At 42.8% G+C, this 27,908-nt stretch overlaps 1 protein-coding gene across 7 annotated transcripts in view; it reads right to left on the bottom strand.

The window, feature by feature from the left end:
* Nucleotides 1-27,908, bottom strand: part of kmt2ca (lysine (K)-specific methyltransferase 2Ca) — a 249,644-nt gene that overhangs the window by 17,314 nt on the left and 204,422 nt on the right. For 5 of the 7 annotated variants that reach the window (XM_062991111.1, XM_062991114.1, XM_062991117.1 and 2 more), the window contains 20 exons: nucleotides 27,664-27,693; nucleotides 26,713-26,847; nucleotides 25,610-25,757; nucleotides 24,201-24,424; nucleotides 24,049-24,122; nucleotides 23,755-23,952; nucleotides 23,088-23,228; nucleotides 20,934-22,742; nucleotides 20,523-20,851; nucleotides 18,681-20,407; nucleotides 17,712-17,823; nucleotides 17,469-17,535; nucleotides 17,326-17,389; nucleotides 17,011-17,243; nucleotides 15,110-16,708; nucleotides 13,511-13,714; nucleotides 11,637-11,801; nucleotides 11,395-11,527; nucleotides 11,181-11,307; nucleotides 8,869-9,044 (listed from right to left, as the gene is read on the bottom strand). In XM_062991111.1, the coding sequence (XP_062847181.1) occupies nucleotides 8,869-9,044; nucleotides 11,181-11,307; nucleotides 11,395-11,527; nucleotides 11,637-11,801; nucleotides 13,511-13,714; nucleotides 15,110-16,708; nucleotides 17,011-17,243; nucleotides 17,326-17,389; nucleotides 17,469-17,535; nucleotides 17,712-17,823; nucleotides 18,681-20,407; nucleotides 20,523-20,851; nucleotides 20,934-22,742; nucleotides 23,088-23,228; nucleotides 23,755-23,952; nucleotides 24,049-24,122; nucleotides 24,201-24,424; nucleotides 25,610-25,757; nucleotides 26,713-26,847; nucleotides 27,664-27,693 (7,695 nt within the window). The remainder of the gene's footprint in view (nucleotides 1-8,868; nucleotides 9,045-11,180; nucleotides 11,308-11,394; nucleotides 11,528-11,636; nucleotides 11,802-13,510; nucleotides 13,715-15,109; nucleotides 16,709-17,010; nucleotides 17,244-17,325; nucleotides 17,390-17,468; nucleotides 17,536-17,711; nucleotides 17,824-18,680; nucleotides 20,408-20,522; nucleotides 20,852-20,933; nucleotides 22,743-23,087; nucleotides 23,229-23,754; nucleotides 23,953-24,048; nucleotides 24,123-24,200; nucleotides 24,425-25,609; nucleotides 25,758-26,712; nucleotides 26,848-27,663; nucleotides 27,694-27,908) is intronic. The other 2 variants (XM_062991113.1, XM_062991116.1) reach the window with 2 other exon arrangements.

Here is a 27,908-nt window from a genome sequence, read left to right as displayed (position 1 = left end):
CTCACTCATGTCCGTCTTCCACAATCACATTCAAGAAATGGAAAGGGAGAACAACTCCATCATGGAGGTTAAGAAAATATTGAGCATCATCCACAACATTCTTATTGAACGGAAGAACAACAATTTCATGTCCCTCAAAGTTAAGGGACTGCTGGCCGAAAATCGCAGAGAAGGACTTGAAGAGGGCTGTGACAAGTTCATAGCTGATGTGCTCGGCATGTACAGTTCATGTTTGGAGTATCTGGAGAAGTGGATGACACCTATGGAAGAGTTCTCACCATTCATGTGGATGGACATGAGTGAGCCACCAAAGTGGAATGATGTGGAGGCCTGCATCAAGTACCTTGGAGAAAAGGGGGTGCCAATTGATGATGTTAAATGCTTTGACCAAGTTGCTAATCTGAAGAAATTCATAGAAAGCTGCAGTGATGATGACGCATTCATGGGCCTGCAGGTGCACCAGAAGTGGACCAAATACTTTGAGAAGGCCAAAAGCATTGGATGCTACTCAGAACTGCTGAAGATTGCACAGTTTGTTTTTGCACTTCCTCCTCACAATGCAAATGTGGAGAGAGTTTTTTCACTGATGCAGAGCCAGTGGACAAAGGAGAGGAACCAGCTCTCAGTTGAATCATTGAAAGGGATCCTATTTGTGCAATACAATTTCAAAAATATGTCTTGCAAGGACTTTCATATGTATGTGTTGAGCCACAAGAAACTGCTGAGAAAGATCAGCTCTACAGCAAAATATAAATGGGCAAAGAAGGACGAGGAAGAAAAACCAGATGAAGAGGAGGAAAAACCAGATGAAGAGGAAGATGAGGATTAAGCAGGAAAGTAAAGATGGTCTATTGATATTTTTGTTGGTATTTTTGTATTTTTGCTAATACACAAAAGGTATTTTTTTGTTAATTGGCTAATTTGTTAATTTATTTTTTCCAATAGCTGATTGTTAATTAGTTCATTTGTTAATTTATTTTTTTCCAATAGCCTACAGAACAGACAATATTTCGTTCATTACTGAGGGTAACTGAGTATCATGTGTTATTTGGAGTTGAGAGTTATTGTTAACTTTTGTTGTTAAGTGAGGGATGTTTAGATGAGACATTATTTCTTTCATTGTGCTATTCATTCATTACAGGAAATGTTAACTTAAGCATTTTGAATAAAATTATCATTTGTTATTGGAGTTTTTGTTGTTGACTTTTACTGAAAAGCATTTTTAATAAACCAACTGTAAATATCAGGTTATTGTAGGATTACGTGGGCCTATGTTAAGTGAGTGCCAGGACACCCCCACCCCCACCCCCCCCCCACCCCCCACCCCCCCCCCCCCCGGCTCCAAGGTGTCCTGGTTTTCCCAAATGAAAATATGGTCACCCTAACCACTGGGGACTCGAACCCTGGATCCCAGTGGTAGTGGGCTAGTGTTACTTACTGCAGTGCCTCATTGGGTACATTATTCTATACAGAAACCAGCACCGCACTGTCCCCATCCTTGAACATTTAAATATAAGTGGGACTAATTATTTATTCATTTATTTTTACAGGCCGCTTATGTCTAGCTTCACTGAGGGGCCCGCTTCAAATAGTAAAAAAAAAAAAAAAAAAAAAAAAAAATATATATATATATATATATATATTTTGGATGAATGTAATATTTGAAAATTGAATATAAATATCTGCCTAACCGATATCTCTGTTTAAAATTCTTGGTATATATATCTCTCCCTCTACTGATTTAAATAACTACATTTGGTTAACATGCTATGTGTTTTATGATCTAGAGCAGTGGTTCTCAAACTGTGGTACGCGTACCACTGGTGGTACGTGAAGCAGCACGAGGTGGTACGCCAGATAATCTCGGAAAAGTAATTACATGCACCGAAAAAAAATAAAAAAATAAAAAAATAACAAAATGTGTAAATTACTAATAAAATTCTTATAATTCTGTTTTAATTAAATCAGTTGAATTAAAACAAATCGTATTAAAACTAATGTGTTATTTAAAATATTCGGGGCTACGCAGACACCGTACTTCATTACGTCTATACTTCACGTTCGCGGTTTCCATCTGGAAATTTCCGAAACGTATCAGTAAAGTTATCAGTAAAGTTATCAGTAAAGTTATCAGTAAAGTTATCAGTAGATCTCTCGCTTTTATCAGATCAGATCTGCGTTTGAAGCTCACTGATCTCGTTCCTGGCTGCTCCGCTAAACAGACGCATCCCACTCACTCACATGCCGATTCTATTGAACGGATCTTTGAAATGAACGAAAGGAGCCGAGTCTTTTATTTCTGCACAATTCTTATCGGCTGTAATCCACCCATTCAGCTTCCATCAGTAAAGGGGAATTAATCGTAAATCGTAATAAAGGCTGTGTATTGTCGATATTCAAATCCGAAACACTTTCAGTATTGCGGAGAGCGAGACACACACACACACACAGAGAGAGAGAGAGAGAGAGAGAGAGAGAGAGGTGGTAGTATAATTACAAATAATTGAGAAATAAACTATGAACTTGTTTAATTCTGTTAAATCTGATTATTTCATTGTGCTTATGTTTTAAAGCAGAAACAAACACAGTCACATCTCTGTACAAGAGAGGATTTTAATGAAACTTAATGAAATGCAACCACAGTCTGCCTCTTCCCTGTAGTGTTTTTGCCTTTTGAAATGAATCTTTCTCATTGAAGTGATGTTTGAATTAGGCCTACATTTAATGCAAATTTGATGTTAATATCGAGGGTGTCTTATAGTTTACCTAGTAGCGTGAAGTCACTTTTTGAACGGCTCCTTGAAAGGAACCGAGCCAAAAGATCCAGCTCCCGTCAAGAAGCCATAATTCCCATCACTAATATATATATATATACAGTGTATCACAAAAGTGAGTACACCCCTCACATTTCTGCAAATATTTTATTATATCTTTTCATGGGACAACACTATAGAAATAAAACTTGGATATAACTTAGAGTAGTCAGTGTACAACTTGTATAGCAGTGTAGATTTACTGTCTTCTGAAAATAACTCAACACACAGTCATTAATGTCTAAATGGCTGGCAACATAAGTGAGTACACCCCACAGTGAACATGTCCAAATTGTGCCCAAAGTGTCAATATTTTGTGTGACCACCATTATTAACCAGCACTGCCTTAACCCTCCTGGGCATGGAATTCACCAGAGCTGCACAGGTTGCTACTGGAATCCTCTTCCACTCCTCCATGATGACATCACGGAGCTGGTGGATGTTAGACACCTTGAACTCCTCCACCTTCCACTTGAGGATGCGCCACAGGTGCTCAATTGGGTTTAGTCCATCACCTTTACCTTCAGCTTCCTCAGCAAGTCAGTTGTCATCTTGGAGGTTGTGTTTGGGGTCGTTATCCTGTTGGAAAACTGCCATGAGGCCCAGTTTTCGAAGGGAGGGGATCATGCTCTGTTTCAGAATGTCACAGTACATGTTGGAATTCATGTTTCCCTCAATGAACCGCAGCTCCCCAGTGCCAGCAACACTCATGCAGCCCAAGACCATGATGCTACCACCACCATGCTTGACTGTAGGCAAGATACAGTTGTCTTGGTACTTCTCACCAGGGCGCCGCCACACATGCTGGACACCATCTGAGCCAAACAAGTTTATCTTGGTCTCGTCAGACCACAGGACATTCCAGTAATCCATGTTCTTGGACTGCTTGTCTTCAGCAAACTGTTTGCGGGCTTTCTTGTGCGTCAGCTTCCTTCTGGGATGACGACCATGCAGACCGAGTTGATGCAGTGTGCGGCGTATGGTCTGAGCACTGACAGGCTGACCTCCCACGTCTTCAACCTCTGCAGCAATGCTGGCAGCACTCATGTTTCTATTTTTTAAAGCCAACCTCTGGATATGACGCCGAACACGTGGACTCAACTTCTTTGGTCGACCCTGGCGAAGAATTTTCCGAGTGGAACCTGTCCTGGAAAACCGCTGTATGACCTTGGCCACCATGCTGTAGCTCAGTTTCAGGGTGTTAGCAATCTTCTTATAACCCAGGCCATCTTTGTGGAGAGCAACAATTCTATTTCTCACATCCTCAGAGAGTTCTTTGCCATGAGGTGCCATGTTGAATATCCAGTGGCCAGTATGAGAGAATTGTACCCAAAACACCAAATTTAACAGCCATGCTCCCCATTTACACCTGGGACCTTGACACATGACACCAGGGAGGGACAACAACACATTTGGGCACAATTTGGACATGTTCACTGTGGGGTGTACTCACTTATGTTGCCAGCTATTTAGACATTAATGGCTGTGTGTTGAGTTATTTTCAGAAGACAGTAAATCTACACTGCTATACAAGTTGTACACTGACTACTCTAAGTTATATCCAAGTTTCATGTCTATAGTGTTGTCCCATGAAAATATATAATGAAATATTTGCAAAAATGTGAGGGGTGTACTCACTTTTGTGATACACTGTATATATATATATATATATATATATATATATATATATGTATATATATATATTAGGGCTGTCAAACGATTAAATTTTTTAATCGCGATTAATCTCAGAATTTCATATAGTTAATCGCGATTAATCGCATTAAAAAAAATCTGTGTAAATGTTATAGAAAACAAGGATTTTTAAGTGAAATGTTACAATTAAAATGGTGAACACATTTTATGCTAAATGTACTTATGTTAAAAACTGCTGGGACAAGAGAAAACTGTAAGGGAGTTTATTCACTCACATACTAGGCAGTAAATGTCAGATTGTAGGTTAGAATTTCTCCATCAGCAAACACTGTAGATCAGCGGTGCGTTAGGTGGGATAAGGTGTAGTTATTGTATCAGACTTGTCTGTGGTTGTATCGTGACGATGGTTTGATGGACGTTTCTACACGAAGTGAGTGTGTTTTGACCCTTTGGGGCTTCCATAGTTCATGAACTAACGTGCTCGACTCAGCTTTCCGGTATTCGGTACAGAAGAAGAAGTTAATTAAGTGTAATAAAGTGTTCTGCTCCCGACAACTTGTGAATATAGCGTGTATTTATTTCTTTATTATGCAAGTGCATCACTACCACGATCGGTTACATTATGTTAACAAACCGCAAATGAAAAACGGTGGCAAGTCCGACATTAAAACGTTTGTTCTACCAGTCAAGTGTCAACATGAACTAGAATCTGCGTTAATGGCACTAATTTTTTTAATCGCGTTAAATTGAGGTCGCGTTAATGCGTTATTATCGCGTTAACTTCGACAGCCCTAATATATATATATATATATATATATATATATACAGTGTATCACAAAAGTGAGTACACCCCTCACATTTCTGCAGATATTTAAGTATATCTTTTCATGGGACAACACTGACAAAATGACACTTTGACACAATGAAAAGTAGTCTGTGTGCAGCTTATATAACAGTGTAAATTTATTCTTCCCTCAAAATAACTCAAAATACAGCCATTAATGTCTAAACCATCGGCAACAAAAGTGAGTACACCCCTAAGAGACTACACCCCTAAATGTCCAAATTGAGCACTGCTTGTCATTTTCCCTCCAAAATGTCATGTGATTTGTTAGTGTTACTAGGTCTCAGGTGTGCATAGGGAGCAGGTGTGTTCAATTTAGTAGTACAGCTCTCACACTCTCTGATACTGGTCACTGAAAGTTCCAACATGGCACCTCATGGCAAAGAACTCTCTGAGGATCTTAAAAGACGAATTGTTGCGCTACATGAAGATGGCCAAGGCTACAAGAAGATTGCCAACACCCTGAAACTGAGCTGCAGCACAGTGGCCAAGATCATCCAGCGTTTTAAAAGAGCAGGGTCCACTCAGAACAGACCTCGTGTTGGTCGTGCAAAGAAGCTGAGTGCACGTGCTCAGCGTTACATCCAGCTGCTGTCTTTGAAAGATAGGCGCAGGAGTGCTGTCAGCATTGCTGCAGAGATTGAAAAGGTGGGGGGTCAGCCTGTCAGTGCTCAGACCATACGCCGCACACTACATCAAATTGGTCTGCATGGCTGTCACCCCAGAAGGAAGCCTTTTCTGAAGTCTCTACACAAGAAAGCCCGCAAACAGTTTGCTGAAGACATGTCAACAAAGGACATGGATTACTGGAACCATGTCCTATGGTTTGATGAGACCAAGATTAATTTGTTTGGTTCAGATGGTCTCAAGCATGTGTGGCGGCAATCAGGTGAGGAGTACAAAGATAAGTGTGTCATGCCTACAGTCAAGCATGGTGGTGGGAATGCCATGGTCTGGAGCTGCATGAGTGCAGCAGGTGTTGGGGAGATACATTTCATTGAGGGACACATTAACTCCAATATGTACTGTGAAATACTGAAGCAGAGCATGATCCCCTCCCTCCGGAAACTGGTTCGCAGGGCAGTGTTCCAGCATGATAATGACCCCAAACACACCTCTAAGACGACCACTGCTTTATTGAAGAGGCTGAGGGTAAAGGTGATGGACTGGCCAAGCATGTCTCCAGACCTAAACCCAATAGAACATCTTTGGGGCATCCTCAAGCGGAAGGTAGAGGAACGCAAAGTCTCGAATATCCGCCGGCTCCGTGATGTCGTCATGGAGGAGTGGAAAAGCATTCCAGTGGCAACCTGTGAAGCTCTGGTAAACTCCATGCCAAGGAGAGTTAAGGCAGTTCTGGGAAATAATGGTGGCCACACAAAATATTGACACTTCAGGAACTTTCACTAAGGGGTGTACTCACTTTTGTTGCCGGTGGTTTAGACATTAATGGCTGTATATTGAGTTATTTTGAGGGAAGAATAAATTTACACTGTTATATAAGCTGCACACAGACTACTTTTCATTGTGTCAAAGTGTCATTTTGTCAGTGTTGTCCCATGAAAAGATATACTTAAATATCTGCAGAAATGTGAGGGGTGTACTCACTTTTGTGATACACTGTATATATACAGTGTATCACAAAAGTGAGTACACCCCTCACATTTCTGCAAATATTTTATTATATCTTTTCATGGGACAACACTATAGACATGAAACTTGGATATAACTTAGAGTAGTCAGTGTACAACTTGTATAGCAGTGTAGATTTACTGTCTTCTGAAAATAACTCAACACACAGCCATTAATGTCTAAATAGCTGGCAACATAAGTGAGTACACCCCACAGTGAACATGTCCAAATTGTGCCCAAAGTGTCAATATTTTGTGTGACCACCATTATTATCCAGCACTGCCTTAACCCTCCTGGGCATGGAATTCACCAGAGCTGCACAGGTTGCTACTGGAATCCTCTTCCACTCCTCCATGATGACATCACGGAGCTGGTGGATGTTAGACACCTTGAACTCCTCCACCTTCCACTTGAGGATGCGCCACAGGTGCTCAATTGGGTTTAGTCCATCACCTTTACCTTCAGCTTCCTCAGCAAGGCAGTTGTCATCTTGGAGGTTGTGTTTGGGGTCGTTATCCTGTTGGAAAACTGCCATGAGGCCCAGTTTTCGAAGGGAGGGGATCATGCTCTGTTTCAGAATGTCACAGTACATGTTGGAATTCATGTTTCCCTCAATGAACTGCAGCTCCCCAGTGCCAGCAACACTCATGCAGCCCAAGACCATGATGCTACCACCACCATGCTTGACTGTAGGCAAGATACAGTTGTCTTGGTACTTCTCACCAGGGCGCCGCCACACATGCTGGACACCATCTGAGCCAAACAAGTTTGTCTTGGTCTCGTCAGACCACAGGGCATTCCAGTAATCCATGTTCTTGGACTGCTTGTCTTCAGCAAACCGTTTGCTGGCTTTCTTGTGCGTCAGCTTCCTTCTGGGATGATGACCATGCAGACCGAGTTGATGCAGTGTGCGGCGTATGGTCTGAGCACTGACAGGCTGACCTCCCACGTCTTCAACCTCTGCAGAAATGCTGGCAGCACTCATGTGTCTATTTTTTAAAGCCAACCTCTGGATATGACGCCGAACACGTGGACTCAACTTCTTTGGTCGACCCTGGCGAAGCCTGTTCCGAGTGGAACCTGTCCTGGAAAACCGCTGTATGACCTTGGCCACCATGCTGTAGCTCAGTTTCAGGGTGTTAGCAATCTTCTTATAGCCCAGGCCATCTTTGTGGAGAGCAACAATTCTATTTCTCACATCCTCAGAGTGTTCTTTGCCATGAGGTGCCATGTTGAATATCCAGTGGCCAGTATGAGAGAATTGTACCCAAAACACCAAATTTAACAGCCCTGCTCCCCATTTACACCTGGGACCTTGACACATGACACCAGGGAGGGACAACGACACATTTGGGCACAATTTGGACATGTTCACTGTGGGGTGTACTCACTTATGTTGCCAGCCATTTAGACATTAATGGCTGTGTGTTGAGTTATTTTCAGAAGACAGTAAATCTACACTGCTGTACAAGCTGTACACTGACTACTCTAAGTTATATCCAAGTTTCATGTCTATAGTGTTGTCCCATGAAAAGATATAATAAAATATTTGCAGAAATGTGAGGGGTGTACTCACTTTTGTGATACACTGTATATATATATATATATATATATATATATATATATATATATATATATATATATATATATATATATATATATATTTATATATATATATATATATATATACACACACACACCTAATTAATGTGAGCCTTATGTGGTTCTGTGATGAGAAACATAGGTGGTACTTGGAAGTTTCGATTTGATAATGGGTGGTACTCGGTCTAAAAGGTTTGAGAACCACTGATCTAGAGTATACAGAATGGAAACCAGTCCCACTCACACTCCACTGTCTGATAGTCAAGCTGCAGCATTTTAAAACTTTAAATCTATAAACATGCTACAATGATAAGGTGAAGAGACCTTTTCCACTGGCACTGGGTAGCATAGAAATGGTGGGAGACAGTGCTGGTGACAGAGGCTCCTCTTTCACTAGAGACAGGTCTGGGTATCGACCAATCTCCATGCCAGCTACACTCTCTGGAGATGAGGCAGGGACGAAGCTGTCTGGTGTGTCTCTGTCAGAGTGGTCTTGCCCGCTGTAAAAAAAAAAAAGGTATCAAATGTCAAATGTAATGCAGTATAGCAGCAGCCCTTATTTATTGTGGGTATGTTCCAATCCCACCATGGATAATAACTCTACAGATATGTTTTTCCTACACATACACAAGTACACTATATGGACAAAAATATCCAGACATCCCTTCTAATTATATGTATTCTTTATAACTGCAAAAAAGCCAAACTGAAAAGCCAACTTTACATTATTACAGGGAATTTTAGGAGCAAAACTGCTAGATTGTGATCACACCATGGTCAGGAAAAATTCCTATTCTGATTGGCTGGTAGGTGTTATTAATGGGGATGTCTCTAAAGTACATTCAAAATCTTTCAATTAAGTGCACCTGAAGTCACATCCCAAAAAGTCAGAAGATGAGATTTGAACTTGTGTTCTCAGCAGTGGTGGGCTAGCATGTTAAACCACTGTGCCACCCATACACCCCAGTGTGATTTTCTACAGGGTGGGCCATTTATATGGATACACCTAAATAAAATGGGAATGGTTGGTGATATTAACTTCCTGTTTGTGGCACATTAGTATATGGGAGGGGGAAAACTTTTCAAGATGGGTGGTGACCATGGCGGCCATTTTGAAGTCGGCCATTTTGGATCCAACTTTAGTTTTTTTCAATGGGAAGAGGGTCATGTGACACATCAAACTTATTGAGAATTTCACAAGAAAAACAATGGTGTGCTTGGTTTTAACATAACTTTATTCTTTCATGAGTTATTTACAAGCTTCTCTTTGTTTACAGCCATTGACGTCGCAGAGGTTAACACGTGAGGAGCGGATAGAAATTGTGTTGATGTCTGGTGAACGCAGTACCCAGGTCATTGCAGCAGATTTCAATGCAAGACACCCTACGAGACCACCCATCTCCCATGCTACAGTTAGCAAACTGCTTGCCAAGTTTCGTGAAACTGGTTCAGTGTTGGATTTGCCAAAATGTGGACGCATGAAAACTGTCACTAATGATGAAACATCAGTGGCTGTCCTAGCTTCATTCAGCAAGAGCCCACAGCGTAGCACTCGCCGCATGTCACTGGAGAGTGGCATCAGTCGAACATCCCTTCGGCGGATATTAGCTACTCACAAATGGCACCCTTACAACATTTTGTTCAGTGATGAGGCAAACTTTTATGTGAATGGTGAAGTTAACAAACAAAACCACCGCTATTGGTCTGACACTAACCCACATTGGATAGATCCCTCCAAGACTGTTGGAACACAAAAATTGATGGTATGGTGTGGTATATGGGGTACAAAGATAGTGGGGCCATTCTTCATCAATGGAAACCTCAAGGCCACTGGATATTTGAAATTGCTACATGATGATGTGTTTCCCTCTTTATGCACTGAAGCTGGCATGTTCCCTGAGTTTTTCCAGCAAGATGGTGCACCACCACATTATGGGTGTCAGGTCCGAGCATTCCTAGATGAACAGTTTCCTGGAAAGTGGATTGGTCGTCGTGGGCCAGTTGAATGGCCCCCAAGGTCTCCCGATCTGACCCCCTTAGACTTTTATCTTTGGGGTCATCTGAAGGCAATTGTCTATGCTGTGAAGATACGAGATGTGCAGCACCTGAAACTACGGATACTGGAAGCCTGTGCTAGCATTTCTTCTGCGGTGTTGCTATCAGTGTGTGAAGAGTGGGAGAAGAGGGTTGCATTGACAATCCAACACAATGGGCAGCACTTTGAACACATTTTATAAGTGGTCAGAAACTTGTAAATAACTCATGAAAGAATAAAGTTACGTTAAAACCAAGCACACCATTGTTTTTCTTGTGAAATTCTCAATGAGTTTGATGTGTCACATGACCCTCTTCCCATTGAAAAAACTAAAGTTGGATCCAAAATGGCCGACTTCAAAATGGCCACCATGGTCACCACCCATCTTGAAAAGTTTTCCCCCTCCCATATACTAATGTGCCACAAACAGGAAGTTAATATCACCAACCATTCCCATTTTATTTAGGTGTATCCATATAAATGGCCCATCCTGTATATTAATTTTAAGTTTAAGGTACTGCAAAACCAGAAGCTGTAACATTTAGGAAGATTCTGAGTTTTGAAAGCTTGTTGAAAACCCAATAAATGAGTGGGATCTTACCGGAGCTCCTCCTGATTGGTATGGGGAGGTGTGGGCAGGGATGCAGGCACATCAACAGCCTTGGGTCCCTGAGAAATGGCCTGAGTCAGGAGGTTCGGCAGCTGCTTCTGTCCCAAGCTTTTCGATACTACAAACATCCAAGAGCAAAACTTACAAACTGCAGGACAGTTCAGAGAAGGTATTTGTATTGGAATTGTATTTGTTTTATTTGTACCACTCATAACTGCAGCTTTCTTGGCAAGCTCCTCAGCTGTGGCAAAACCATTCAACATTTTCGGCCTGGCTACCGGAGGAGGAGTAGGAGGCAGAGATGCAGGTGGTGTTGGAGGATTGCTCAGGTTGTTTTGCTGTGAAACAAAATGAGACAAAAAGCAATTTACTAAAAGCATTTAGTGATTATTGATGTGGTTGGATATGTTTTAGAACCTTCCAATGGCTTAGGGAACTGCACCAGACCTTATAGATCAGCTGTGAGTAGTAATCAGTAACTCCATCCAGTGAGGCACTTCCAAAAGACCCAGAAAGTCTGTTCTCTCCATTCAGCTGCTCACTGCCATATGGGGGGAAATGGGCAAAGTTTACCCCAATTAGGGGCTCCATCAGGGGAAGCAGGGAAAGCTGCTGTAAGAAAGAAATGAAAAGAACGAAAGGAATGAAACAAAAAGCCTTTAGGGGACTGGTGTCAAAAAAGTAGTGTGCTTTGGTAGGTTTGCCCTTGACCATAAATGAAATGTACTTTTACTTTTGGTAAAACACAGTTTAAACCTTGACTTTAAATTTGAACAGATTCTCATATGTTTTGAAGGAATGTAAATGACGACATTGAAAATGAGTCAATAATGAATCATAGCACATGGTGCATTCATACCCAGCATGACACGTATAAAAGCACTTTAATAACCTTAATATTTTTAATAAAGACACACTGATGGGTTTTTTAAATCATGTTTAGGCCTTTCAGGAATTTCATTTAATGCATTCTTCTCAAACCTTTTCATTCCAGCACCGCAATTATGCCTTATGAATATAATTACTCCTTGAGATCTCGAGATGACTGTAATTAAAGAACCATGTACAAAAAAGAAAAAACTAAACAAAACATGAATACATTAATACTCATTACATTACTCAATACTCATTACGACATTCACACCTGTAATGCAAATGACTTTGTGGGTACCAAATTACTGAATGTAGCTCATCTATTGGTCTGTATATGTCACCCCACTGTATGACCCCCACTGACCAGATGATGTTTGGTAGAACTTTCTCAGCACTGCTATGACATGGTAATAACTCCTGTTTAACTCCTGTATTGGCCTTATTAGGAATATCTAATAAGTATCCTGTTAGCACTTGTTGTAGGTGTACAGTTAGATACATAATGTGTGTTTATCTTTCTACAGTCTTTTATAAGAAGACATTATATTATACACCGATTAGGCATAAAATTATGACCACCTTCCTAATATTGTGTTGGTCCCCCTTTTGCTGTCCCATACACAACAAACTGTGATGCACTGTGTATTCTGACACCTTCCTATCAGAACCAGCATTAACTTCTTCAGCAATCTGAGCTACAGTAGCTCGTCTGTTGGATCGGACCACACGGGCCAGCCTTCACTCCCCACGTGCATCAATGAGCCTTGGCCACCCATGACCCTGTCGGGGGTTTGCCACGGTTTCTTCGTGGACCACTTTTGATAAATACTGACCACTCCAGACCGGGAACACCCCACAAGAGCTGCAGTTTTGGAGATGCTCTAGCCATCACAATTTGTCCCTTGTCAAACTCACTCAAATCCTTACGCTTGCTCATTTTTCCTGCGTCTAACACATCAACATTGAGGATAAAATGTTTACTTGCTGTCTAATATATCCCACCCACTAACAGGTGCTGAAATGAAGAGATAATCAGTGTTATTCAATTCACCTGTCAGTGGTCATAATGTTATGCCTCGTCGGTGTATATACTATCCCAGCATAGACAATAAGATGTTTAAAAATCCAAAAACAATTCTGCGTCTGCATCTGCTACACTCTACCATGTGATTACCATGTTAATGCCATTGAAGTGCAGAGAAAGTTCCACCACCACATCATCAGGTAAGTTAGGGGGTTTATGTGGGTCTAATTTAATTGCCTGATAGGGTAATATAGAAGGGGATGACAGTCCTAATTATATACCCAACTGAGTTGATCTGTATGATGGGTGTAGCTTACAAAATAGCATATGAATATATGTAACAGATAGGTGTTCCTAATAAAGTGCTCTGCAAGTTTATAATTTAGTCAGTGGATGCTGGTTCAGAGCTCAGTTTGGCGTTTACCTGTTTGAGTTGCGTCATTAACGTCTCAGTGGTCTGATAAACCACTTGCTCCTCCTGCTCCTTCTTCCTCTTCTTCCAGCGAGACTGGGGTTTCTCAGCCCCTACCTTTGGTGCTCTCTTATTGCGCTGTTTCTTTTTGCCTTGCTCTGGCAGTGAAGTTTCAAGAGAGTTCAGATGATCAGGCAACTGACACTTTACACCCCCCTGTAAAGCAAAATGCATTCAGTCAATGTGCTTAAATAGAAAATATTGCTTTAATAATAAAATATAACATCAATTGCTCTCCAATTCTACTGTTAAACAATTATATCTGTATTGCTGTTAACTCATTTGTCTTCTGTAGAGGCTTAATTTTTCACAGGGTAACGGTAGGTCCAGAACCTCTGGGGACAAGCCATTACACCCTGGACAGGGTGCTTTTCATCTTCTTTAATATCAGTTAACAATAATGTCAATGAGAAAGAAAGATTTTTTTTAATCACTGTTTAAATTATGCAGCTACCATGTTTCCATGTTTCTTGTACACCAGGTGGTGCTGTACATAGTGAACAATGACCAGAAACTCACATTATATAAATATTACATAAACAGAGTAGGTTTAGGAACCTGTTAGAAGAGTGACTGCTGGTGGAGCCAGTATACAAAGGAAGAAAATTATATATAAAAAGCTATATTAAAAATCCTATAAGTACAGCTAGAGCTCAATATAAGGGGAGCAGCAATGCTGTGGGTTGGATTGGACTAAGTCACAGCCAAGTGACTTCAGTCGATGCCAAATTTTCCATTGCACAGTACAACACGGTACGCATCTAAATCTGGAACTATCTGTATCATACATAATCCCGATCCCCGCTCTGACTGAGGAGAACGAAGCCAACCCACGCCACCTCCGACACGTGGACAGCATGCCGTATGCATCTTGTCACCTACACTTTGATGAGTGCAATGCAGATCAGCACTGTGTATGGAGAGACACACCCTGACAGCACTCCTTTCTTATCTCTGTGCAGGCACCATCAATCAGCCAGCAGAGGCCGTAATTGCATCAGTTATGAGAGAGAGTCCCTATCCGGCTTTTTAATATCCCACCCCTATCTGAACAACAGGCCAACAGTTGTTCATGTGGCCGCTCAGTCCAGCTGGCAGGCAGAGCTGAGACTCGATACGATGTATTCAAGGTCCCAGCTCTGGTTCCAGCGTGTGTTTTTACTGCTGTGCCACCTATTGTCTGCTTCAAATTTTTTCAAAGGTACCCATGATCATAAGACAGCATAAGGTGAGGCTATGCCTGAAGTCTCTAGCAGACTCTGAAAGCAAATGAGCAACAGTAACTGTGAACAATAGCAGTACCAACAACAGGATGGTTTTTGGTTTGTCCTGTGGTGGTTTATCGTAAGCTTGCCAGTCCCTGGCCAGGAAGGGTAAAATTTTTTTTGCATGGGTACTTAAGTACAGTATGGGTCACTTGGAATCAATGAAAACAACCACTAAATGTGGGATCATGGATTTAACAACATACCATAACTTTGGGTACAGTGATGGAAAAAGAACCGTAAATTAATATCCAAAATTATCTGAGTAACCATATTCTAATAATACCTCCTCTTCCTCTGATCGCAGGCTGTCACTTGTCACACGGTGTGGAAGGGGTGTAGTTGCTGATGGAGGTGTGCTCTTGTTATTATTTAGCAAGTGTTTAAGGAGTTCATTCCCAGAGTCATCCTTGCTACCATGTGCTGGACTCTTGTCCGGGATGCTGGGAGAAATTCCCTCACCACTTGTCTCGATCTTAACTAGGCCCGTTTCAGCACTGTGTCCAGATCCTACATCTTCATCGGGTCCCTGGCATACACTCGCCTCCATCTTCTCCTGCTTTATCTCCAGAGTCTCATCCAGGGTTCCCTGATCTGATTCTGAACACATGCTAGACTGTCGTCTAAATAGACTGTCACTTCCAGACAGCTGCCTATCGAGCTCTGTTGGAGGCAGGCCAGAGATAGAGGACATGGAATTAGAGAGATCAGATGAATCATGGTCGCCCAGCAAGGCAGCACTGCGAGTAGGAGTGGATGATGTGTCTGAAACACATGGGGTCAGAGGAGCATTGGAATCTGAATGTGGCGTGGAGGGTGTCTTCACTGATTCAGCATCGTCATCCTTCTTTTTCTTACGATTTCTTTTTTTCTTGCCTTTCTCTTCAGGGATGATGTTGGAGTACAGCTGTATGAGGGACTGGCCTGAGCCAGCATAATTAGAAGACACATGCGGTGCTGACTCCACGCCAACCAACGAGGTGTCAACTCCACCTTCGGGCATCATCGGTGGCCGAGGCTGACCTGGCATGAAGTGCATCATTGGATTCTTTGGCCGGAAATTTAGCCCCATTTCCTGGCCTGGAAAAGTAGCATTTCCAACTATGGATCTGCGGTCCCCAGGTTGCATTACGCCTGGGCTAGGGTTCACAAAATCTAGAGATGTTCCACTCTGCTGGGGAAACATGGAGCCCATCTGCTGTGACTGCTGAGGTCTGGCAGGCTGCATGAAATCCTGGGGCAGGTTGGCATTGAAGAAGGGCATTTGAGCCAAGTTGTCCCGCTTAGCATCTGGAGCCATGCCAGTGCTCTGTTGTTCTAGTTCCAGCCGCTGAAGTGCCCTTTGCCTCTCCACCTCTTGCATTAGCTGTACCCGCTGTCTCTCTTGCTGTTCCCGCAGTCTTTCACGACGTTCCCGTTCCTGGAAGCCTTCGCTGAATGGGTTGTTGTCATCAAACTTTACGTGGGATGTCTGTCCACCCCCATGACCTCCAGGTACACTGCAAGGCGTGCCAGGTGGCACCATGGAAGGTGTCGGCTGCACTGGTGGTGGCTGGCCTGGGGTGGCTGGTGGCATTTGAGGCAGCATGTGTGAGGCCATCCTGGGTCCTGCTATTGGTGTGCCCATGGGTCCAGAGCTGGCTGGGTGCCAGCCAGGCAAGTTAGGCATTCGAGGAGGATTTGGTTTACCTGGATGGGGTTGCATAGGACCCATCATGGGCTGGCCCATGTGGGGTCCACCAGGCATCATGCCAGGTGGCTGACCTTGCATTGCTGGCATGGACTGCATTGGATTCATAATGGGGGGCTGGAGACTTCGCTGTTGTTGCTGCTTGACGCGGTACTCCTCAATTAGCTCAGCATGTTCTTTCTGCTGCTTTCGAATCTATATGATGGGGAAAAAAAGAAACATTATCAGCTTTTATATCTGAATAGTCTGTAGCCTCTGGAGGCCTGAATGGAGTACGATTGTCACAGGATACGCCATTTCTGCTGCTCCTGTATCAACTGTGTAAAATAGCAATGCCATGGGGAACCACTGGCTGAACAGTGCAGGAAAGAGATAATGCAGAAGAGTAAATTAGACATCATCTGAGATATCTGTACTCCAGCAGTGAATAGTCAGAACAGTGAGAAATAATCAGTGAGTTGATGTAAGCAGGTCAAGCATTGCTGTAGCTACTCTACCTGTTCCAATTGCTTCTGAATGACACCTTGCTGTTCGGTCACATGTTTTAGCTGCTGTGCATCGTCCTCTGGAAACTCTCGACCTGCCTTTTTAGCTGTGCGCTGTTTTGCAGAGAGGGCTTTCTTGGATTTTCTGTGAGCCCCAATCTGGTCTTCCAGAAATGTCTGCTGCATTTGAAGAAGCTGTTGAGTATCTTGCAGCCACTCCTCATATTGCTTTCTCTGGGCATCATCTGAAAATGATGACAAAAGAAAATATCTCTAAAGTTAACAACTCCATGTTAAAGGAGAAAGGAAGCATTCAGTAACACTTACTGACAAAACCCGGTCCAAACGTGGGAGGGGTTGGCCTCGCCAGCTGTGATATTAGCTTCCCATCCTAAATGCAAAGTGATATTAATAGCCTGGAAGTTATTTGAATGCAAAATACAATGAAACGTGTAGAATTAAGCACATACCGGTCCTAAAACATGCTGAGGGTGACTGAGTGCATCTGGCCCATGTGCTACAGGCATCTGCTGCATTCTGTACCAAAGCAAAATCACTTTGAGTATTTAACATGACATCATAAACACAGGCATAATCAAACTCATTAAGTCTTCTGACAAAGGCATTCAGTCAATAAAGCTCAGAAAATAGACATGCTTGAATCCCCTGATAAATAAATACCTGGGGTGTATATCATCATGGTGGTTGTTTACCTGTTCATGACCATGGGTGGCATTCCCATGCTATTCTGTGCCATTACTTTATTGATTCCTTTCAGAGCCACCATCTTTGCCTTCATTATCGGATCAGTAACAGCATCGAAGTCTACAAATATGGAAAGAAATAATGCAGTCACTAAAAAGTTGATTTTTATATTTTCTCTATTTTATAAACTGATCAGCCATAACATTAAAACCACCTCCTTGTTTCTACACTCACTGTCCATTTTATCAGCTCCACTTACCATATAGAAGCACTTTGTAGTTCTACAATTACTGACTGTAGTCCATCTGTTTCTCTGCATGCTTTGTTAGCCCCCTTTCATGCTGTTCTTCAATGGTCAGGATCCCCACAGGACCACTACAGAGCAGGTATTATTTGGGTGGTGGATGATTCTCAGCACTGCAGTGACACTGACATGTTGGTGGTGTGTTAATATGTGTTGTGGTATGAGTGGATAAGAGTTTTTAAACACCTCACTGTCACTGCTGGACTGAGAACAGTCCACCAACCAAAAACATTTAGCCAACAGCGTCCCGTGGGCAGCGTCTTGTAACCACTGATGAAGGTCTAGAAGATGACCAACTCAAACAGCAGCAATAGATGAGCGATCGTCTCTGACTTTACATCTACAAGGTGGACCAACAAGGTAGGAGTGTCTAATAGAGTGGACAGTGAGTGGACACGATATGTAAAACCTCCAGCAGCGGTGCTGTGTCTGATCCACTCATACCAGCACAACACACACTAACACACCACCACCATGTCATTGTCACTGCAGTGCTGAGAATGATTGACCACCTAAATAATACCTGCTCTGTGGTGGTCCTGACCATTGAAGAACAGTGGGAAAGCAGGTTAAAAAAGTATGTAGAGAAATAGATGAACTACAGTCATTGTAGAACTACAAAGTGCTTCTATGTGGTAAGTGGACATTCAAACAATAATACAAAACCACTTACCAATATTAGGGAAAAATGGGTCATTTGAACGTTGCTGAATCATGGCCTGCATCTGTCTTTGCTGTTGCTGCTCCTCCCTCTCCTTATCCAGCAGTTCTTGTAGAAGGAGGGGCTGCTCATCTAACAGCAGAGGCCTGTTTTGTTGGCATTGTTGTATGTTATGTCCCTGCTGCCCAATGGAGCCCTGTGGGAACATCACCTGCTGGCCTGGAGAAGGATGGGTGTGTGAAACAGGTTGCTGGCCACCTATCATGGGTTGATTTATATCCACTTGCTTTCCAGGGGAGGATTCAAAGCCTTGGACTGGTAACTGATGGTTGCTTACAGACATTATACTCGAGTTTCCCAGTGATGCATCCATTCTGTGCCCTGCTGTCATTAAAGGGTTAATCCCAGGGCTTCTACCTTGCCCTTGCATCATTATCATTCCCATGTTTGAATTAGGTTCTGTGCCATTAGGCTGGGCAAGATCACCTTTGTGAGTGGAAACAACAGAGCCAACCTGAGAGCCTTCAAGATTCTCTTTGGTCAAAAGGTTAGCGAGTACTGGAGCAGAGCCAGAAGAGGCACCTGATGGCTCCATGAGGCTGGACACATCTGCTTGACTATCTGTACTACTCAGCGGCCTGGTGTCATTCATTGAACCTTCACAAACCGAATGACCCTGACTGATGACTGAACCCGGTTTGACCTCTGTTTTAATGGGGCTTGCAGTCAGCAGACTACCACAAGATTCTTCTGACAGGTAGTCCGTTTGTGAGCCAGAAGCTTCTACATCCTTCAGATCACTTACTGGTTGATGGGATTCACCTTTACCACTGTCATGTTTATTCTTAGACAATTCAGAGGTCTCTTCACTGCCATCCTCTATAGGGTCACTTAGATCAAGCTCCTCATTAAACATATCCTTCTTGTCCTCAAGATTTAGCTCAGGATCTGCATAAGCAATAAGGTCAAAATTTCCAGATTCAATGAAATCATCAAGGTGAAGGTAATGTGTGTCTAGATCTAAAACCTTGCCATCTTCTGGATCAAGGTTCAAGTTCTCCAAATCTTCATCAACCAAATCCTTAACCTCCACATCCTCCAGGTCTTTTACTGCAGAGTCATCTGCATCCAACTTCTCCTCGATACCATCACCACAAGGCAATGGGATCTCCTCTGCTGGACCAGAGAGTGTTGCATTCAGAAGCTCAGGTTGTGTAGAATTAAGTACCAAACCATTTCCTAAATGTGATACTGGAGCAGTGTTATCTGTCAGGTTTGTTTGCTGATGCAGGTTTTCCATGCTTGCTGACAACTGTAGGTGATTAACAGTTCCTTGCTGAGGTTGACCTATGATTGGAGTCAGTGGCCGCAAACTTTGGTTTCCAACAAATGCCATATTGTGTCCTCCCATTAAAGTGTTGGGGGGCCTTTGGGAATGATTAGTATGGTCAGAGATGTTGGGTGGCATAAATGGTAGTCTGACTCTATTCTCTGGAGCCCTGTGACGAAGCTCAATAAAAGACTGGCCCATTATATTGTGCTGCTGCACTGGAAGGCCACGTGGAGGGAAGTGTTGTGGAAGGCCCATTTGAGGTTTGCCTCCCATCGATCTAGAAAGATCGACTGACAGAGACCTTCTCATCTGTGGAGGAAAATTTTCAACCAGTGGTCCCGCTTGAATCTGGTTTGGAGGCCTGAGATATGCCTCCTGACCTGTTGATCCAGGTATGAACCCAAATCTGGAAAAAGAAAACAAAATTTTAGAGCTCTAGAAAACAAAATGAGTAAACAGGACTTCTTGACATCTAAGGTTGTACAACTGCATTTTGAACACTTAAAAGCATTACACCTCACCTTGCCCCTTGTGGTCGCATAACCATATTGTTCATATCTCTAGAAAACGGAGGTCGAGGACACTGGGTCTCATTAGGGCATGGCGGCCGTTGCTCAAGAAAAATTCCAGGACATCTTTGTCCTCCCTGCATTAGTGGAGGTCTCACAGTTCCAGGATATGGTGGTGGCGGGCGGCCGAATACATCATTTTGTGGTCCAGAATCTTCTTGAGACCAGTGCAAAGGAGTCCCAGGTGCTGAATTAATAGAAGCCTCCTGAAGTCCCTTCTCCTGTCGAATTGCACGCTTGTGCTGCTGCTGTTTTAAGATTAGCTGCCGTAATTTCTGATGCTGAAGAAAGAAAATGTAAAGGAAAAAAATTAAAGAAACGTCAAGTAACCAAAAAGTAAATGGCTTGATCGTAGGACCATACCTTGTTAAGCTTGTCCTCTGTATCCAGCAGTGGTGACTGCATTGCATCCTGAATAACAGAAGAGTTGCTTGTATTTGGAGGAGCCATTCTTTCATCTGACTGTGGACATGGGGTCAAAGGGGCTTGCTCAAAAGGGTCATGAACAGGTGTTTGATTAGGATTTGGCTGGGGCAAGGATGCATTTTCATCTGGAATGCCAAGGTTCTTTGGAGTTTGAAAACCTGGACCAGCTGGATGAGCAAATGAATCATGCATCCTGTTTTGAGGCTGATTGCTAAATTGATCTGGCCTTGGGGTTCCTGGAGGCTGAGCATATGGGTCATTAAAAACGGGTCTAGGTGTTCCGGGTGCCTGGCTATATGGGTCTATTTTGGCTGGCCGAGGTGTTGCAGCAGCTTGCATGTAAGCATCTGTATTTCTCTGGCTACCTGGAGATTTAGGGTACCTTTCTCCTGTTGCTGGTCTTGGTGTACCTGGCATTTGGGCATATGGATCCATACTGTGAGCAGGAGATTGCCTAAAGCTAGATTGTGAATGAGAAAATGGATCTGTAGAAGCAGGTTGAGGTGTTGATGAAGGCACTAAAAATGTGTCTGTATGTGGTCTTGGGGTCCCAGGGGGATGAGCATAGGGATCATGAGATTGAGGAGTGCCAAGAGGGTGAGCATAAGACTCATCCATTTGCTGGGAGTAATCTGGTCTTGGCGTAGATGGTGCTTGCACATATGCATTCCTTTGGGGATGCCTGGCCATAGGCATAGGCTGTGCAAAATGACCTCCTGAACCCTGACACTTAATTCTGCCCTCATTGCTAAGGACATCTCCCATTGACGGATGAGGAGTGAGAGGCTGATGTAAATAAGGATCATTTTGCTGACCCTGAGAGAAACCTTCACATGATGCACGTCTCATGCCTGGCTGAGCTGTATTAAACATGTCTTGTGAGGGAGGCATAGGAGTTTTAAATAGTGCCGCAGAGCCAGATTCATTAGGGGTTAGTAGTGGCCTTGAGTAAGTGTCTGAAAAACCCACACGGGGAGGCATTTGCTGGTAGTGGTCTGGTCTAATATTCAGCCTTGTAAAATTGTCCCCTGATGTAGTACTAGGCAACATATGTCTAATCTGTTGTTGATGATGAAGTTGCTGCTGCTCTGCCAAAGGTCCAGCCCTGGGAGGTCCAAGAGGTTTCACAAATGGGTCTGATGGCCTGGGTGTGTCTGGCGGTTTTGAATACATGTCAACATTTGCAGATGTAGGCGAGCCAAAGGGCTCATGTGCAGGGGATGGCCCGCCCCGCACCTGCATGTCGGACATCGAGCCTCTGCGAGGAGTACTTGATCCACATGGCTGGGGTCGAGGAGTACCGGCCATTTTAGCATACGGATCCCAAGGAGATGATGGGCGTGAACCAGACGAACCAGGTGAAAACATCTGAGGGGACTGAGGCTGAGAGGATGACCCTTGTGAATACTGTGTGTCCTGGGTAAGGGGTTTTGCTACTGCCGATGGGGGTGGAAGCTGGGGGCGCAAAAATACATCGTCTGAAGATGAGGTTGGGTTTGGTGTTCCAGGAAGTTGGGGCCTCACGAAGGTATCCTTGATGGGCTGTTGAGGGGGTGTGTTATCTCCATTGGTGGGCCGTAATGTCAAGGGGCTTTCACTCTCACCGTTAGGGGTGTCTTCAACTGACTGGCCACTGAACTGTTGTTGCTGTTGCTGCTGCTGAAGTTGTTGCTGTTCATTTTTAACTTGTTCAAGCTTCTGTGTTGCTTCAATCTTTGCCTGCTGTTTGCTCTTTTGTCTCATTTGCTGCCATGGAAACCAGAAGGGAAGAAAAAATCTTCAGTTTATGAAGTCATTAGAGGGCACTGAATTTTAGTTTATAGATGATTTAATGTTATGATAGCTACCCTCACTTCTTAGATCATTTGAATTGTTAAGCCATGCAGGGGAAATGTTAAAAAGTACATAAAAGTGTGATGACTTTGAATGAATTTTTAAGGCAGTTACCAGTCCAGGGAAACATTTACCAAAATAAAAATCATTTTCATCTATAACTCCAACCTACTAAACCCTTTCCTGCTTCTTGTAAATTTGTCTTAATTGATTTTTGGCAGAAGAATGCCAGAACTGTGCCTCGCCTTGGGATCTTACCAGAGATTTTTTTCCACATCCTGCAGCTATAGATGCCTGGTTGGAATGTCCAAAAAGGACGCCTTTATTTGTTGATTTTATGGCTTTGCTTTTTGGGACCTTTTCCTGTCCGGGTCCCAACATCAGATTTAATTCTCCCTTCTAAATGCAAATTAAGAATTAGTAGACCGTATGGCAATTCCAAATGTAAATAAAGAAATAACCACTTAACCATGCATTTAAATAATAATATGCTTTACAAAAATGACCCATCATGCATAGTTAAGGTAATTCTTTTAAATATTTTGCACCATTTTGACCTGAAAGCATGTTCTTTCCTAGGCAGGCTTTCACGTGTTAACCAAGCAAGTGGTTACTTGCTTAGAAACAAATGACTTTCCAAATGACTGGTGTCTTAATTCCATTGACTATGCCATTTACTTTGCTCCACATTCCTGTGCCACCCCCTTGTCCTAGCCATGTGATGATTTAATGAAATTGTTAGTCACACCACAAATCAAGAAGCAGTGAAATCAATTAAGGTTAGGGTGATGGAGCTGATCAAACTGCTTACAGCCAGAGGCTTGATCACTGCTTGCAAAACCAACCTTTGCTCTGCCACAGACTGATTCTCTATGACTATGAAAAATTCAACCATAACTACAAAAAGCCCAGGGCTGTCAATCACCTGTCTGAATTTCCACTCCTGCTCATGCTCCGATTCCTTTTGTCTGAGTGGGTCTTTGAAGAGAAGCTCAGTGTCCATGCTTGGGATGCTCGAGTCAAAATGGTCAGAAACATGCTGCTGTTGCTGTCTCTTTAGAGTGTCATTAGACAACTGAACCTTATTAATGCGAAGGGCTGCTCGGTTATCCCGAGCCTTTTGCTGGAGGGTAGAGAGAAACAAGTGCAAATCCTCAAAGCATTTTCCATGACACAATTAAATCAACATTTTTACAACAATGCTTAATTCATGTCTTACCACATATGGAGCTCTGTCCTGAGAACTAGCCTTCCTCCACAGTTTGGCAATTTGCTTTACCCTAGTTGTCCAATCTGTGGAGCAAAACTGCAACAATAAGTCTCTAAACATGAACCTGGATCTGCTTCATTCTTTAAAGAATTTGTACTTACCAGGAAAGTCCTCTTTTAGGCTGGGAAAGTTAACATTGGTGTAGAGTACAGGTGCCACCGTAGCCATCTCTCCAAGGCTTTCCTCCTTCTCCCACTTCAGTGTACTTTTTTGGGCATTAGACATGGCATCTGTTTCTGGCTCTGCTGAGGGGGCTGGACCAGAAATAGGACCAGAGGCACCCCAGGGACCAGCCATATTATCTCCAATCTGGCTAAACTTCTCCCTAAAGATGCACATCTCAAGCTGTAAGGCCTTAAAAACTGAATTTCTGTAATTAACTAGTAATTAACAGTGAATTTCTAGCAGTGCTTTTTAAAACTTTACTATGCAACAGATATGGTTTTGAGACATCCCTGGTAGACAAAGGTAACTAACCAACTTGGCTTGTGCTTAACACCAGTTTCCCCACACAAAATAATCTGATCAATTTAAATGCTTTTATAACTTTTAACAAGTGAGTAGCTTTATTGTCAGCAATGCCACTTTACCTTGAAGTTACAACTCTGTTAATATTGATAGCCTTGCATTTGCTCAAAGGCTCAACAGTGGCAACTTGGCAGTGGTGGAGCTTAAAACGACAACCTTCTGATTACTAGTCCATTATCTTAACTGCTGAGCTACTTATTAAAATATGGACCACCTGGGCACCCTGGTGGTTCAGCGGTAAACCCCAGCACAGACATGATTGGCTATGTCTGAGGGTGGGCGAGCTGAAGGAATACGTCATTGCTGCTGCAATTGCAGCCACTGCTGGCTGATGGTTACTGCACAGAGAGATAATGAAGAGCAATGTGTGAGCAATGCGATACTTCTCTGTGTGAACCTGTCTTGTGCAGGGGAAACGACTGGGTACTACACGTGTAGGAGGGGGTATGTGTTATGTATGGCCCTCCTTGGTTCAGAAGCAGTGGCTGGATCGATTAGTATTTTTGTGAGAACATCCTTTGGATAGATTTTTTTTGATGAAACTGTGAGAGAAAATTATGCTAAAAAAAAAAAAAAAAAAAAAAAAGAGACCAGACGCTCAGATGGCTGGGATTTTGAATACAGGAATCTCAGCCTGGCTACTGCTCAGGTATCGGAGGGGACGTGTGTCAGTTCGCTCTCCTCAATTAGGGGCAGGGGTCAGCACCAGTAGAGAGGAAGCATAACGCAATTGGGTAAAATTTGGACGGGCTAAAAATCGGGAGAAAAAGGGGAGAAAATGCATAAAAAAGAGACCAGTGCCTACAGTGGAACAAGAAAGGGGTTCCGTGATATTTTGGGTTTGCTTTGCTGCTCAAGGACCTGTGCAGGGCACATTTTAGTGCAGTACGGTGTCAGAAAGCTGTACCCCAATATACTGATAAAATATACTGAAGCTTTAAAGTGTAGGCTGGCAGTTTCAATTTGTCAAATTCAGCCTTACCTTATACTCTCAGGAAAAGGCATCCGGTGAATGGGAGAAAACGTGCCTGCAACACCAGCTCCAGACATCAGAGGATTTGAAGGAAGAGTAGAATTAGGACCCATCATACCATTAATCATGGGCATACGAGGGAACATGCCACTAGCTCCTGTGATTGAATTCAGAATAAACATGTTCTCAGAAATAAGCAGTGTAGCTGTGAAGTCTTATATCCTTTTCAGACTATTTAAACTATTTCAGCTGCCAACAGCACAGAGCCCCAAAGTGCTTAAGCCATGTCCACTGGAACTAAGGAGTGCTACAAGGAAGAGCTTGTATCAGAATGCAACAGAGAATGAACCGGTCATTAGGAGTTAAACTGTCCCACAGAATCTCTCTCAGCTTACAGTCTTTGGGTGGTTGAGGATAAGCATGACTTGCTGAATGGAACAATGTAATTTTTTTTTGGTTTATTCTGTGGGTTTTTTATGTTTTTTATCAGTGCTAGATTTAATTTAGTGGTATAGAAAGTTCTATTTTGTTAATGAATATTGCTGAGCACTTGGGTGGTGCAGCAGTCAGAGTTCAAATCTCAACCAAGCAACCAATCTTGTTGGGCGTCAACACAAACACAACTGGCCGTGTTTGAGGGTAGGAAGTTCAGACGGGGTCTCTTTTCACTGCCATTGCTATATGCAATCCCCAGAACTAGTGTGGATGCCTGAGTGATTTAGGGGTTGGGGGGTGTAACATCGAGCCAGGCATGGCTCTTCATATGCAATGTGCTCTGTGTTGGAACCCAACACTGGCAGGTGACAAAAAGCAGCTGCAAAGTGGCCATGTGTTGGAGAGCTGTGCAAGTGGCAGTGAATTTACATTGGGTAACTGGAAATGACTAGATTAAAGAAGGAAAATTCAGGAAGGAAAAAAAAATCGCCATAGTCATCTTATTCCTGTTTAGTGATTATCACTGCCTACAGCTAGAAACGTTTGTGCCCATATACACTATACTATCACTATACTTAATATGCACTAGTTTAATAACTAAGCAAAAGTAAGTTCACATCAAGAACAATCAGAAACTTCAAGCAAAGCAATTTCTATATGCACAAGTTGAAAGTTACCTGGACCCTGGTGTGAAACTGGCATGAGTGGCATATTGGGGACAATGTTGGGAAGCTGTGCTACTTGTGGTGACTGACACGTGGTTGGGCTTAGCACTGCTGTAAATAAGTCTTCCACCTCTTTCCCCTCCAGTTCTACATGAGAAAGTGCAATTTTTAACACACAGCACTGTGTAGCACATTTTGTATAAGCAGAATTTATATAGGCTATATATACCGATCAGCCATAACATTAAAACCACCTCCTTGTTTGTACACTCACTGTCCATTTTATCAGCTCCACTTAGCATATAGAAGCACTTTGTAGCTCTACAATTACTGACTGTAGTCCATCCGTTTCTCTACATACTTTTTTAGCCTGCTTTCACCCTGTTCTTCAATGGTCAGGACTCCCACAGGACCACCACAGAGTAGATATTATTTAAGTGGTGGATCATTCTCAGCACTGCAGTGACACTGACATGGTGGTGGTGTGTTAGTGTGTGTTGTGCTGGTATGAGTGGATCAGACACAGCAGCGCTGCTGGAGTTTTTAAATACCGAGTCCACTCACTGTCCACTCTATTAGACACTCCTATGGTCCACCTTGTAGATGTAAAGTCAGAGACGATCGCTAAATGGACAGTGCAAGGAGGTGATTTTAATAACACACCACCACCATGTCAGTGTCACTGCAGTGCTGAGAATGATCCACCACTTAAATAATATCTACTCTGTGGTGGTCCTGTGGGGGTCCTGACCATTGAAGAACAGGGTGAAAGCAGGCTAAAAAAGTATGTAGAGAAACGGATGGACTACAGTCAGTAATTGTAGAACTACAAAGTGCTTCTATATGGTAAGTGGAGCTGATAAAATGGACAGTGAGTGTAAAAACAAGGAGGTGATTTTAATGTTATGGCTGATCGGTGTATGAGCTGCTGGTAAATGTGGAGTCAGAATGACAAGTACAAACCTGGAATCTGGAGTTTGCTGAGAATAGATCCTGCAAATAATACAAAAGAATGTAAAAAGTTATACAGAAATAATGTGCCGATGCACTAAATAGTTCCCTGTATTTTATCTGTAATTTAAATGAAATGAAATTATCCTACATAAGCAAACAGGCTAATATACGTGAACATTACATAGTAGATTTGTAAAATATTTTCTAATAACTTGTTTGAAAAGTCTAATAAAGCATTGTTAAATGTTCACTTA

The sequence above is a fragment of the Trichomycterus rosablanca genome, chromosome 3 (assembly GCF_030014385.1).
Source record: "Trichomycterus rosablanca isolate fTriRos1 chromosome 3, fTriRos1.hap1, whole genome shotgun sequence".
Taxonomy (NCBI): Eukaryota; Metazoa; Chordata; class Actinopteri; order Siluriformes; family Trichomycteridae; genus Trichomycterus; species Trichomycterus rosablanca.
Note: the sequence above shows the minus strand (reverse complement) of the source record. Positions and strands in the feature narration are given on the sequence as shown.